The sequence below is a fragment of the Mytilus californianus genome, unplaced genomic scaffold (assembly GCF_021869535.1).
Source record: "Mytilus californianus isolate M0D057914Y unplaced genomic scaffold, xbMytCali1.0.p SCAF_8, whole genome shotgun sequence".
Lineage (NCBI taxonomy): Eukaryota > Metazoa > Mollusca > Bivalvia > Mytilida > Mytilidae > Mytilus > Mytilus californianus.
In genome coordinates this window covers 6142916-6158461 of record NW_026262734.1, presented here as the reverse complement: position 1 = coordinate 6158461, position 15546 = coordinate 6142916, and the positions used below count along the sequence as shown (strand labels likewise).

General features: G+C 33.3%; 1 protein-coding gene across 3 annotated transcripts in view; it reads right to left on the bottom strand.

Moving 5' to 3' along the window:
* The window catches only part of LOC127711755 (helicase domino-like), a 110499-nt gene that overhangs the window by 57315 nt on the left and 37638 nt on the right, over positions 1-15546 (bottom strand). For all 3 annotated transcript variants that reach the window (XM_052217866.1, XM_052217867.1, XM_052217868.1), the window contains 7 exons: positions 14576-14770; positions 14057-14105; positions 8243-8386; positions 7901-8005; positions 4880-4969; positions 3938-4096; positions 2134-2258 (listed from right to left, as the gene is read on the bottom strand). In XM_052217866.1, the coding sequence (XP_052073826.1) occupies positions 2134-2258; positions 3938-4096; positions 4880-4969; positions 7901-8005; positions 8243-8386; positions 14057-14105; positions 14576-14770 (867 nt within the window). The remainder of the gene's footprint in view (positions 1-2133; positions 2259-3937; positions 4097-4879; positions 4970-7900; positions 8006-8242; positions 8387-14056; positions 14106-14575; positions 14771-15546) is intronic.

Below are 15546 nucleotides of genomic sequence, written 5' to 3'. Positions count from 1 at the left end.
ATTCCATCAAATTTTTATTCCTAAATACACTAAATTTTGCATTTAAGATTCCAAAATTGACATTTAAAGAAACATTCCCAAAACAACATGTAAACAGTAATTCTAATGGATGAAGAATACAAAAAAACTTCTTATAAACATTTTCATCATATCAATGAAGTGGAATTAAAGTCTAATATCATTGTAAGTATGCTTTATCACCTTGCACTTTCATGACTTGACTGTGATTTTCTACATCAGTTTGTTGAATTTCTGACCAGTAGAACAGTTTGGTTTGATAAAACAAATTTCAATGTTGTCAGAATTTTGAATAAACTGAAAACAGGTGGAGAGCAACACTTAGTCTTGTCACAGTTAAACTTCTATCAACATTATGGTGAATTAAAAATAATGAACTAGCTTTTCCTCTGCATGTACATGTGCAACATTATATCCCTCGTTATAGTTTCTTGGATACTATCCATCTGTAAGAAAGTCCTTATCTTACCACTTCTGATGGCGTGTTGGTGGTCTAATGTACTGTCCATTGTATTTTGTCCTTCTTATGTATTATGACAAAATTGATTTGATGTAATTCTATAAGACAGTTTCAGAGAAAGACTACTTTTGCTAGTACCTCTGTTAACATCCTTGAATAAAGTTTTATCTCTACCATCATTATCAAAGAACATGTGTAGGGTAACAGAGATTACCATCATTATCAAAGAACATGTGTAGGGTAATAGAGATTACCATCATTATCAAAGAACATGTGTAGGGTAACAGAGATTACCATCATTATCAAAGAACATGTGTAGGGTAACAGAGATTACCATCATTATCAAAGAACATGTGTAGGGTAACAGAGATTACCATCATTATCAAAGAACATGTGTAGGGTAACAGAGATTACTGTAGTCAATTACCATCATTATCAAAGAACATGTGTAGGGCAACAGATTATTGTAGCCAATTACCATCATTATCAAAGAACATGTGTAGGGTAACAGATTACTGTAGCCAATTACCATCATTATCAAAGAACATGTGTAGGGTAACAGAGATTACTGTAGCCAATTACCATCATTATCAAAGAACATGTGTAGGGTAACAGTTTACTGTAGCCAATTACCATCATTATCAAAGAACATGTGTAGGGTAACAGATTTCTGTAGCCAATTACCATCATTATCAAAGAACATGTGTAGGGTAACAGATTACTGTAGCCAATTACCATCATTATCAAAGAACATGTGTGGGTAACAGAGATTACTGTAGCCAATTACCATCATTATTAAAGAACATGTGTAGGGTAACAGATTACTGTAGCCAATTACCATCATTATTTAAGAACATGTGTAGGGTAACAGATTACTGTAGCCAATTACCATCATTATCAAAGAACATGTGTAGGGTAACAGATTACTGTAGCCAATCTTCGACCAACAACAAATACAAATTCATTGCTGGCTTCTATGATGGTCTTTGATATTGGCAGGCTTATGGAATTCAGAAACCACAGTGTGCTTCTGAACAACGATGACTGCCTTATACAGGTTAACCATTATTTCATGTTGGGCATAGCCATGGATTTTTTTTGTTATTCCTCAGTCTAGTAAAAGGAAAATATCTCAATGAGAATTAATTAAAAAAATATCAACTTAATCCATTAATTTTAATTCCCAAATGCCCTAATTTTGGCATTATAGCTTCCCAAAACACCATGTAAACATTATTTTTATGGGGTTAAAATGGAACAATTAACTATTCAAGTAATTTGTTTCCTCCTTTTTCTCTGATGTTTTGAAGTATGACAACATTTGTGGCTTGTCTTTCAACAGGCCACCTACATGTATATGTATACAAAAATTAATAAATTGAACCTGAGTATTTATATTATGATGAATTTTCAAAAAGAACTAGCCTTTCCTCTTCATGTTAATATTTTAAATATTCCAGATTGTTTTCCTTTCTCTTTTCACAAAACAACAAGACAATCAACAAAATGTGACCAATTTACCCACCAATAGAGAATACAAACATTACCAGTTTCAACATTCTATGGCAGAGTTTGATATCTAAAAGTTAAATCTAAAAGTTAAAATGTAAAGCATCTAATTCAAAATAAACTGCTCACAATATAATATAACTTACACAATAGAACTCGGATTTCTTGATCTCTTTTCTGACCTTTTTCTTCACTGATTTGTTTTGTAAAGGTGCTCCAGGTAATTTTACACTCCCTGATAAATCTGTCACATTTATTATAGAGGATGATACTGAAAATAAAAAACAAGTTCTTAAATGGCAAACGTGAAAATTGCAGGCAACAAGTAACCCCCCACTTGTTTTTCGACCTCAATTAAAAATCATATGATGAGAGTAAGTTTCAATTTTCAAGCCTTTGGTTTAACCATGCCAGGGATTATATTCACAGTACTATTCATAAGCTGTCCCAAGCTAAGGTAACCAAGTATCTCTGATAAAGCAAGTACTCGGTGCATAAAGCCAGGATTTATTGTAGGATATCACTAGCACCAAAGTGGCAATAATCTACACATCTGGTGACTCTTGACTCCATTTTTTTTTTAATATTTGTAATCATTCCAATTTAACTTCTGCAATCCACAAATCATTATTAAATGTTCTACTAAAACAGGTTTGTCATGTAGTTCATGCTGTATTGGCATTAATAATATGGTCTGAATAAAAAATAGCCAGACTCTTGCACAGATGATAAGTCACTAACCTTGTGATTCAGAAGTTAGAGGACTGACTCTCATTACTGGCTTCTGATTAGCCATGGTAGATAAAGGTAGCTGTACAGATGATATACACTAACCTTGTGATTCAGAAGTTAGAGGACTGACTCTCATTACTGGCTTCTGATTAGCCATGGTAGATAAAGGTAGCTGTACAGATGATAGTCACTAACCTTGTGATTCAGAAGTTAGAGGACTGACTCTCATTACTGGCTTCTGATTAGCCATGGTAGATAAAGGTAGCTGTACAGATGATATACACTAACCTTGTGATTCAGAAGTTAGAGGACTGACTCTCATTACTGGCTTCTGATTAGCCATGGTAGATAATGGTAGCTGTACAGATGATATACACTAACCTTGTGATTCAGAAGTTAGAGGACTGACTCTCATTACTGGCTTCTGATTAGCCATGGTAGATAAAGGTAGCTGTACAGATGATATACACTAACCTTGTGATTCAGAAGTTAGAGGACTGACTCTCATTACTGGCTTCTGATTAGCCATGGTAGATAAAGGTAGCTGTACAGATGATATACACTAACCTTGTGATTCAGAAGTTAGAGGACTGACTCTCATTACTGGCTTCTGATTAGCCATGGTAGATAAAGGTAGCTGTACAGATGATAGTCACTAACCTTGTGATTCAGAAGTTAGAGGACTGACTCTCATTACTGGCTTCTGATTAGCCATGGTAGATAAAGGTAGCTGTACAGATGATAGTCACTAACCTTGTGATTCAGAAGTTAGAGGACTGACTCTCATTACTGGCTTCTGATTAGCCATGGTAGATAAAGGTAGCTGTACAGATGATATACACTAACCTTGTGATTCAGAAGTTAGAGGACTGACTCTCATTACTGGCTTCTGATTAGCCATGGTAGATAATGGTAGCTGTACAGATGATATACACTAACCTTGTGATTCAGAAGTTAGAGGACTGACTCTCATTACTGGCTTCTGATTAGCCATGGTAGATAAAGGTAGCTGTACAGATGATATACACTAACCTTGTGATTCAGAAGTTAGAGGACTGACTCTCATTACTGGCTTCTGATTAGCCATGGTAGATAATGGTAGCTGTACAGATGATATACACTAACCTTGTGATTCAGAAGTTAGAGGACTGACTCTCATTACTGGCTTCTGATTAGCCATGGTAGATAATGGTAGCTGTACAGATGATATACACTAACCTTGTGATTCAGAAGTTAGAGGACTGACTCTCATTACTGGCTTCTGATTAGCCATGGTAGATAATGGTAGCTGTACAGATGATCTGACTGTTGTTGCCATTGTAGTAGCTGTTACAGAGGAACTTGCTGTAGTGGTTATGGTCTGATGCCCATTTACTACTATAAAATTACAATTTAATGTGTCAGAAAGAACAAGGAAACTAAAATAATTCAACTGCAGTTCAATTGTGATTGCAATCAGATATAAACATGATAACAGTAATCAGGCTGTTAATTGTTTAACATTTGTTATGTCAGGGCCTTTTATAATTTGCTATACTGTATGGGTTTTGTTGAAGGCTATTCAGCGACCTGTTGCTTACTTTCACTTTGTTTGGTCTCTAGTAGATAATTGTCTCTTTGAAAATCATACCACATCTTCTTATATTTATATTAGGTATTAAATATATTATTGAATAGCTAACACATTCAAATTAAAATATGCCTTGCAGCTTGTAGTATGCAACCTTAAGTAGTTTCAAGCAATTTTTACGAGAAAATCATATAAACAATTAAACAGTACTGAACAGATTAATACAAGACAAAACCTTAATAAAAGATTATATTTTCAACTTTTGTTAGGAAAATATAAATAACCTAATTTTGAATAGATTGTTTCTTCAACATTTATCATAGTTGTTGATCTTTTCAAAAATAAATACATTTATCATAGTTGTTGATCTTTTCGAAAATAAATACATTTATCATAGTTGTTGATCTTTTCAAAAATAATATGTATTTAACACAACTCTCATTCCTGTGTGTTTCCAATGGCAGTGGTTTCACACCAAGTCTTAATTTCCAAAAAAGGCTTTCTATAATGTGCCAAAACTCTTTTAAAGTAAAATGAAGAAGAAAAAAATGTTCATTCTTTTTTAAAACCTAAAATATAACCTATTTTACCTGCAGAAGCTGTAGTTGCTACTGAACTGACTGCAGATGTAGCGATCATCTGTTGTCCCAATGAAGTCTGAACTATCTGTATAAACCCAGCTAAAATAGAAATCAACATATTCTATATATCTAACATTAACATCACAAAATATACTTGAATACTTATCAATGTTGGATAATTGAATGTTCCCATCATCTATCATATGGATCCACTCTACTATTCATTAACTGTCCCAAGCTAAGGTAACCAAGTATCTCTGATAACGCAAGTACTCGGTGCATAAAGCCAGGATTTATTGTAGGAAATCACTAGCACCAAAGTGGCAACAATCTACACATCTGGTGACTCTTGACTCCATAATTAGAGATTTATACTACTTTGCTTTTTTTACACTTGTATATTCTTTTTATTTCCTATACAAGCTTAAGACAAGGGGAACAAAAACAAGACTATTCTATTTCATAATAAACACAAAATTATTTCATTCCAAATTGTAAGTCATATTAAAACAATGCCATTACAGCTCTTTTCATAATGCTAACAAGACAAAGGTTTGTTTGACTTGCTTGCTTTGTTTGAATAAATGTTTGCTCAAGCATTGTAATTAAGATTGACATCTGCAAACAATATAAGTAGGCGGAATTAATCCTGTTTATAGGTAAATTTGATTATTTGATAATGTCCAATCAAATTTAAATATAATGTGTAACAGTTTAAATCTGCCTTTTTATGTTGTTTTCAGATGTCAATCTTAATTACAATGCCTGAGCAAACATTGATACAAACAAAGCAAGCAAGCCCAACAAACCTTTGTCTTGCTAGCATTATGAAAAGAGCTGTAAACTACAATGATTTACTGCCACTTTCAGGATTCATTCAATACTCATATGGATAGATGATGAAGATTGATTGGTGTTAAATGTCCAGTATCAAATTTAACACCCGTATGAACTGGGCATTGTACTAGGGAGACTTGCTAAGTAAGATTTCTAATGTGCAAGTTCACTAGGGTAACAGGACACATTCCGACTGGGAAGAGCAGTCTTTGCTCTTACTCCTAAATGCTACCTGCTTTAAGGAGAAGCAGTAAGAACCAATTTCAAGTCTTAGCTTTGAACCGACCAGGGATTTTATTCATACTACTATTCATAAGCTGTCCCAAGCTAAGGTAACCAAGTATCTCTGATAAAGCAAGTACTCAGTGCATAAAGCCAGGATTTAATGTAGGAAATCACTAGCACCTAAGTGGCAATAATCTACACATCTGGTGACTCTAGACTCCATAATTTTATGGTAAATTCCATAATTAGAAACTTGTATCAAATAGTATGTTGGACTTCAAAGACTTTGCTTTCACATTTTATATTCTTTTTAACTTTTTTCAAGACCAGGCATGTAAATTTCTATCTATTTGATCAATATCAAGACTAGACCCTTTAAAGCAAATACCAAATAATTTCAATCCATATTACACAAATAAAACAATTAGAAGTCAAATTTAAAACAATTATGACATTAAAACTACAATGATTTTCTGCACTTTCGGGTTTCATTCATAACTCATAACGAAGTAAGATGGGATGATGGATTAATGTTAAATGTCGTGTGGAAAAATACAAGCAAATAAACTGGGCTTTGTACTAGACAGACACTAAGCCAGATTTTTAACATGCTAGTTCACTAGGGTAACCACTATGCAGAAAGTCCTACCTGGACACATTCCGACTCTTGTGAAGACCAGTCTTTGCTCTTTCTCCTTAATGCTGCATGCTTAAAGGAGAAGCAGCAAGAACCAATTTTTAAGTACTAGGTTTGACCTGACCAGGGATTTTATTCATACTACTATTCATAAGCTGTCCCAAGCTAAGGTAACCAAGTATCTCTGATAAAGCAAGTACTCGGTGCATAAAGCCAGGATTTAATGTAGGAAATCACTAGCACCAAAGTGGCAATAATCTACACATCTGGTGACTCTTTGACTCCATAATTTTATATTAAATTCCATAATTAGAAACTTATATCAAATAGTATGTTGGACTTAAAGACTTTGCTTTCACATTATATATTCTTTTTAATTTCTTCTCAAGATAAGGCATGTGAGTTTTTTTTTTTGACAGGATCAAGAGTTAGACTAGACCTTTATAGTAAACCAAATAATTGCATTCCAAATTACACAAGTAAAACAATTACAAGTCAAAACAAAACAACTATGACAATAAAACTGCAATGATTTTCTGCCATTTTCAAGATTCATTCATTAAAAATGGGATGGATTGGTAATGTCCAGTGGCAATTTTTACATGTATATTACTTAGATTTGTACTAGACAGACAGGCTTAGCCAGATTTTTAACATGAGGATACTGGATTGGTGTTAAATGTCTAGTGGAGACTACAACATGCATATGAACTGGGTTTTGTACTGGATTGACACATAAAGTCAGAACTTCAACATGATAGTTAACTAGGGTAAAATGACATGTCAGCCAACCTAGACACTTTCCTAATCTTAGAAGACTAGCTTTTGCTCTTAATCCTCAATGTTGCAAGTAAAACACAAAAGCAGCAAGAACCAATTTTCAAGTCTTTCTGGTCAGGAATTTTATTCAAACATTATCTGTCCCAAGCTAAGGTAACCAAGTATCTCTGATATAGCAAGTACTCGGTGCATAAAGCCAGGATTTATTGTAGGATATCACTAGCACCTAAGTGGCAATAATCTACACATCTGGTGACTCTTGACTCCATAATTTTTATGGTAACTTCCCTAATTAGAGATTTGCATCGACAAGTATGGTCAACTTTACTTAAATACATTTTATATTGTTTTTACAGCAAATTAAAGTTTTATCTTTTTGTACATCAGACATGTCAGACTTAACTGTTCCTGTTTTATTTAGGATATTCTACTCTACTCTCACAATTCTCTTGTAATTATTTAGCAAATGCATTTATATCATTGAAATTTGTTAAGTGAAACCATTAAGTGCTGGCCAACAACCTATTTTGATTGTTAAATGATATATTTACCAGGTAACTGAGACAACTGTCCAGCAGGTATCATCAGTCTAGCTCCTTGGTCAGTCTGCTGTATCTGTACTGTGATTGGCTGAGTGGAAACAGGTGTCTGTCCAGCTTAAAAAACAACAACAACAAAAAACATTTTACTATTAACTCTTGACATCATTAATCAGATTTTTAAAAATTTGTCCTTTAATGTTCACAATATTGAAATGTTATACCAAATAAAATGATCTGAGATAAGATTCTATCATACAAACAAAATTGTACATCTCTATCTGTAAAGTATTATTATAAATTCAGTGGGCATGTATATCATTTTTTCCAAGCGAGATAATTTGTGATTCTTACCAGACTGAGGACCCACTTTTGTCTGTAGTTTGTTCGTCTGTACCACACTTGTGACTGGCATACTGGATGCCACAGTGACCATCCCTGGTGTAGATACTGTAGTTACAGTTGGTGTCATCACCGGAACAGAGGAGGCAGGGTACCCTAAAATAGAAAGTACAAGATCATTGAATAAAATGCTTCGCTGGGCGCAGCTTGATACGACCGCAGAGGTCGAACCCTGAACAGTTGGGGCAAGTATGGACACAACATTCAAGCTTGATACAGCTCTGAATTTGGATTGTGATTAAATATTTGACACAGCATAGGTTTCTGACACAGAAAGAATGTGGTCTTAGAACTTCAATTTTTTTAATTTACCTATTATGGTCCAATGTCCAAAATCAAAATACATGGTTAGATTCAGCATATCAAAGAACCCCATATATTCAATTTTTGTTGAAATCAAACAAAGTTTAATTTTGGACCCCAACTTGGACAAACTTGAAAACTGGTCCCATAATCAAAAATCTAAACATGTGTTAGATTCAGCATATCAAAGTACCCGAAGAATTCAATTTTTGTTAAAATCAAACTAAGTTTAATTTTGGACCCTTTGGACCTTAATGTAGACAAATTTAAAAAACGGGACCCTAAATTAAAAATCTAAAAACACAGTTAGATTTGGCATATCAAAGAACCCCAATAATTCAATTTTTGATGAAATCAAACAAAGTTTAATTTTGGACCCTTTTGACCTCAATATGAACCAATCTGATAGCGGGCCCACAAATAAAAAATCTAAATACATGGTAAGATTCAGCATATCAAAGAACCCCATATATTCAATTTTTGTTGAAATCAAACAAAGTTTAATTTTGGACCCCAATTTGGACCATCTTGAAAACTGGGCCAAAAATCTAAAATCTAAATACATGTTTAGATTCAGCATATCAAAGAACCCCATATATTCAATTTTTGTTGAAATCAAACAAAGTTTAATTTTGGACCCCAACTTGGACCAACTTGAAAACTGGTCCCATAATCAAAAATCTAAACACATGTTTAGATTCAGCATATCAAAGAACCCCAAAAATTCAATTTTTGTTAAAATCAAACTAAGTTTAATTTTGGACCCTTTGGACCTTAATGTAGAGCAATTTAAAAAACAGGACCCAAAATTAAAAATCTAAATACACGGTTAGATTTGGCATATCAAAGAACCCCAATAATTCAATTTTTGATGAAATCAAACAAAGTTTAATTTTGGACCCTTTTGACCTCAATATGAACCAATTTGATAGCGGGCCCACAAATAAAAAATCTAAATACATGGTAAGATTCAGCATATCAAAGAACCCCATATATTCAATTTTTGTTGAAATCAAACAAAGTTTAATTTTGGACCCCAATTTGGACCAACTTGAAAACTGGGCCAAAAATCTAAAATCTAAATACATGTTTAGATTCAGCATATCAAAGAACCCCATATATTCAATTTTTGTTGAAATCAAACAAAGTTTAATTTTGGACCCCAACTTGGACCAACTTGAAAACTGGGCCCATAATCAAAAATCTAAACACATGTTTAGATTCAGCATATCAAAGAACCCTAAGAATTCAATTTTTGTTAAAATCAAACTAAGTTTAATTTTGGACCCTTTAGACCTTAATGTAGACAAATTTAAAAAACGGGACCCAAAATTAAAAATCTAAATACACGGTTAGATTCGGCATATCAAAGAACCCCAATAATTCAATTTTTGATGAAATCAAACAAAGTTTAATTTTGGACCCTTTGGACCTCAATGTGGACCAATTTAAAAACGGGGCCCAAAATCCAAAAACTTAATACACGGTTAGATTCAGCATATTAAAGAACCCCAAGAATTCAAGAATAAAACCCCATTGAAATTGATCAAGAAATAAGCAATTTATACGAAGTATCTTCTTTTGCACAATACTGTGCAATTGAATATTTCTTGCTATTGCGCAATACTGTACAATTGACAATTTCTTGCTATTGCGCAATATTGTGCTATTGGATATTTCTTGCTATTGCGCAATACTGTTAAATTGAAGATTTCTTGCTATTGCGCAATACTGTGCAATTGAAGATTTCTTGCTATTGTGCAATACTGTGCAATTGAAAATTTCTTGCTATTTCACAATACTTATTATATAATAATTTACACATCCTGTTTGGTGTGTATCTCCTACCATATCATTATTATTTGCTTTTAAATATAAATCAGAAATAACCAACTTAAAATGGAAAATTTTAAAAGAAAAAAAAAAGGAAAAAAAGAAAAAAAAAAAAAAAAAAAATCCCCCCCCCCAAATTTTTTGAACCCCCTTATGATTCATCACCCCCAAACTCAATCCCAGCCTTCCCTTTGTGGTATGGTACCTTGCAGTACAATTTCAGAGAGATCCATACACTTGAACACAAGTTATTGTCTGTAAACTAGAAAAATGCTTATTTTTGGCCCCTTTTTGGCCCCCAATTCCCAAACGTTTCGGGCAATTACCCCCAAACTCAATTCCAGCTTTCCCTTTGTGATATGGAACCTTGTAGTACAATTTCAGAAATATCCAAACACTTACACACAAGTTATTGTCATGAAACTAGAAAAATTCGTAAGGGTTCCGCGGAACCCAGTGTCTCGCCTACTTTTGCTGTTAATCACAGGCTCAACAAAATTGAGGAAAAAAATTAATAAAAATATTCCTCTCTATACTATCTTTTGATTGTAAGTAGCTTCTGTCCAAGTTTGGTAAAAATCCAGGATAGTTTATGAATCTAATAAATGTTTTAAAAACTTAAACTGCAGACTGTTATGTAATGTTAACTGGAAGAAAAACTAATTCCATTTATAAGTAAAATACGGAAAAAATGGAACAAAATTTTAACAAAATTTCCTTTTAGATACTAGCTCTTAATCATAAACAAGCTTCTGTCCAAGTTTGGTACAAATCCAGGATAGTTTAAGAAAGTTGTTAAAATTTTAAAAACTTTAACCACAGAGTGAATGTAATGTTAACTGGCAGAAAAACTAAGTCCATTTATAAGTAAAATACGGGAATTGGTTATTTTTTTTTTTTAAATTTACTTCTGGATACTATCTTATGATCATAAACAAGCTTCTTTCCAAGTTTGGTACAAATCCAGGATAGTTTAAGAAAGTTATTAAAATTTCAAAAACTTTAACCACAGAGTGAATGTAATGTTTCCTGGCAGAAAAACTAAGTCCATTTATAAGTAAAATACGGAAAAAATGGAATTTTTTTTTTACAAAATTTACTTTTGAATATTATCTTATGATCATAAACAAGCTTCTGTCCAAGTTTGGTAGAAATCCAGAATAGTTTAAGAAAGTTATTAAAATTTCAAAAACTTTAACCACAGAGTGAATATTTGTGGACGCCGCCGACGACAACGACGACGACGACGACGACGACGCCGACGGAATGTAGGATCGCTTTGTCTCGCTTTTTCGACAAAAGTCGAAGGCTCGACAAAAATGCTTGTTTTTTGCCCCTTTTTTGGCCCCTAATTCCTAAAATTTTGAGGCAATTACCCCCAAAATCAATTACAGCCTTCCCTTTGTGATATGGAACCTTGTGGTACAATGTCAGAGAGATCCATACACTTACACACAAGTTATTGTCTGAAAGTTACAAAAATGCTTATTTTTGGCCCCTTTTTGGCCCCTAATTCCTTAACCTTTGGTACCATAACCCCCAAAATCAATCCCAACCTTCCTTTTGTGGTATTGAACCTTATGGTGAAATTTCATGGAGATCCATTCACTTAAACTAAAGTTAGAGTGCGAAAACCAATGTGTCTTCGGACGACGCCGGACGACGACGACGACGACAACGTCATACCAATATACGACCAAAAAATTTTTAATTTTTGCGGTCGTATAAAAACAAGATGAAAACATCTGAAACTAAGTAATGGATTGAAAGTTTGAACTGTTCTAGTGTTTTTATTCATGAACATTATATACTATGCCATGATGTGGTATGTTAACTAGATTTAATGTACGAGATGGCTCATACCACAGCAGTACTATTAACTGTGTGTTAATACTTACACCTCGTAAGAATTATCCATCATAGTGCAACCTGAATGGGTTAAATACATTCATTCAGCTAAATACATTTATGATGTACTTTATAATAATGTAAGTCTCTTCTAAACCATTTGCAAAAGTTGTAGAGTTATTACTGCAATGGACTTTTTTTCCCCAATTTGTCAATGGACGAAAGGTTTGAGAAGTCACAGTCATGTAAGGCATGAAGGTTGAGAACGAGTTAAGAATGCTGTTGTATAAAGTACAGTTAATCATGAAGTGGAACTCATCTACTTCACCACTGTCAAACATTTTCTTTGTTCTACAAGAAATTCTTCAATGCATTCTCCATAAGGCAGGTCATTGATTATTGGAGAGAATTTTAAGTTATTTATCCACTTGGATTGTGTTTTTACATGTTAGTATGTTCTAGTATATTTCAAACACTGTCAATCCAAGACAGATTATGACGTTCTATCAGTCTTTCAAATTGTCTAAGACACGAGGAAATGAAAAGCTGAACGTGTTTTCCGGTTGTCAATATAGACTTTAGTCCACAAGATGCCAGAAGTGTTCTTCCATTATTGAATCAGGTATTACAGTATCATATAGAAATATCTTAGTCCCAGGGAAATACCTCATGGTACTATCCTATTTCTTCTTTTATGGGTGATATGAGTGTAATAATGACAAGTTTGAACTGTTCTAGAGTTTTTATTCATGAACATTACATACTGTCATGATGTGGTATGTTACTAGATTTCATGTACGAAATGGCTCATACCACAGCAGTACTATTAACTGTGTGTTAATACTTACACCTCGTTGGATACAAGAAGAATTACATATCTTAGTACAACCTAAATAGGTTAAACACAAAATAGTCATTCAGCTAAATAGGCTTATTATGCACTTTCTAATAATGTTAAGTCTATTTTGAAACTATGAAAATTAAACAAAACACAATGTTTTTTATAACAACCTTGACTACCCATGACGACCTTTCATGGTCAGTGTTGAACAAAACACATTTATAAAATGAGGAAAAAAGATGTATTTTGAAGAGCTTTGCACAATTACATCGTTGATTGGATTTTCAAAATTGAAGTAAAAAAACCTTGCAAAAGTTTTATGGTTATTACTATAAGGTTTTTTTTTATTAGTCCATGGAAGAAAGGTTTGAGAAATCACATTCATCATGTTCATGTAAGGCTTAAAGGTTGTGAATGAGCTTATTACCAATTTTGTAGTATAAAGTGCAGTTACAGTACATGGACTTAAGTGTGTACATGAGAATGATCTTTGATTATTAGACTTTTTTACTAATGAACTATTCTATAGTCCATAAGATGACAGTAGTGTTTTTGCCTCATTGAACCAGGTATTACGTTATCTGATTGAAATCTCTTGGTCCCAGGGAAATACCTCATGGAACCATCCAATTTCTCTTTTTATGAGTGAAATGGGTGTAGCAATGGTTTGAAAGTTTGAAGTGTTCTAGTGTTTTTATTCATGAACATTACATACTATGCCATGATGTGGTATGTTAACTAGATTTGATGTACGAGATGGCTCATACCACAGCAGTACTATTAACTGTGTGTTAATACTTACATCTCGTAAGATTCAATACAAAAGCATATAAAAGGGTTATCAATCCACTTTTTGGTTCAGAACAGTTTCAGTGATTACTTATTACGGTTGGATGTGATTTTACTACTTTAAAACCTCTACAGAGATAATATTAACTTACCACCATTGGACATTACAGTACTGGTAATTGCTGGTGAAGACCTTCCACACTGAAATAAAAACAACACAATTAAAAGAAGAAACAGTTCAGTATTTTTAAAATCTTTTGTAAGTTAAATTATCCATATATATATATATATATATATATGTATGTGAATTGAATGAGATGAGGAGTATACTTCAATGAGACAGCAGCCTATAGCAGGTCATCATATAGTCTCCAAAAATAGACGGGTGTCTATGCCATATGTCAAGCACTAAATCAATTAGGGTCTAAAAAAGTAAAATTTGTCAACACACTATCATAGATAACAAGTGAAACTGCGAGCTACTGCTCACTGATGATACCACCGCACAAATATTTCGGTAAACAGGAAGTTGTTAAGTGATGAATCTGAAAACGCATCACACGGTATAGATGAGTTATATAAACCCTGAAACCAAGTTTTAGAAATCCTTGTATTGTAGTTCCTGAAAAAAAATGACAAAAATTTTCAATAACATGTGTTTAACATCTTACCTGTTGGAAGACACTTGGAAATGAGGTAGGCTGAAGTTTTCCTGGGACTGGTCGTTGTTCATATTCCTCCGTGTCATCTATTTCTTCTATCAACTTTCTACTTGTCTGCAGTCCCCTTACCCGATGAGCAACAAATGCTGGTAGATTTATCTCCATGTCAGCTAAGCTTGGGTATAAACTGTACAAGTCTATATCCTAGAAATAACAAGATGATATTTTGATTTAATATTTATATCTTTCAAATAAAGCTAATTGTATGGAACATAAAACTTGTTTCATTATCTTCATACTGTACGATTGTTACTTATTCTGACCCTTAGAGTTTGTGGACTGTGTATCTGATATTGCGGCTTAATACAGTTTACTGCATTTAGCGGATTATATAAGAGTTTTACTGTTCGAGAGTTTTTCACATGACTAGCTCATATGAAGCACTAGTATGCTATCAAACCTCGGTATATCTTCATTGTTGCATGAAGTAAATATTCACTTAAAACATGCAAACAAGATAAACTGTGAGCTATTGCGAACTAATCATACCCAAATAGTAAATAAGTAAATAAATCAACTTTTGCAATGGGAAAAGTTAGTCAGCCCATTAAATGGCATGAAGACAAACATGAAGAAGTATGATGGAACAGACATTTTATATTTGTGTAAGACATTTTAAACATACTAGTTTTCAGCAAACAAAAAGTAGAACATGGAAGGAGCTTGTGTCACAAAGTATAACATGAACAGATAAATCTCTATGTCATAAATCAAGGTATGACTCGTACTTGTTGAGATAAATGTGAAACTTTAAAGATATTACTTTTCAACTATCAGGCAGTAGAATATCAAGAAAATAACAATGTATTGCACAGTAAGGCATAACCAGAAGAAACTTTGTGTCATATAAATTAAGAAGTAATGACTTGTAGTTTTTCAGAAAAAGGTTTACAGCGAGAGAGAGAGAGAGAGAGAGAGAG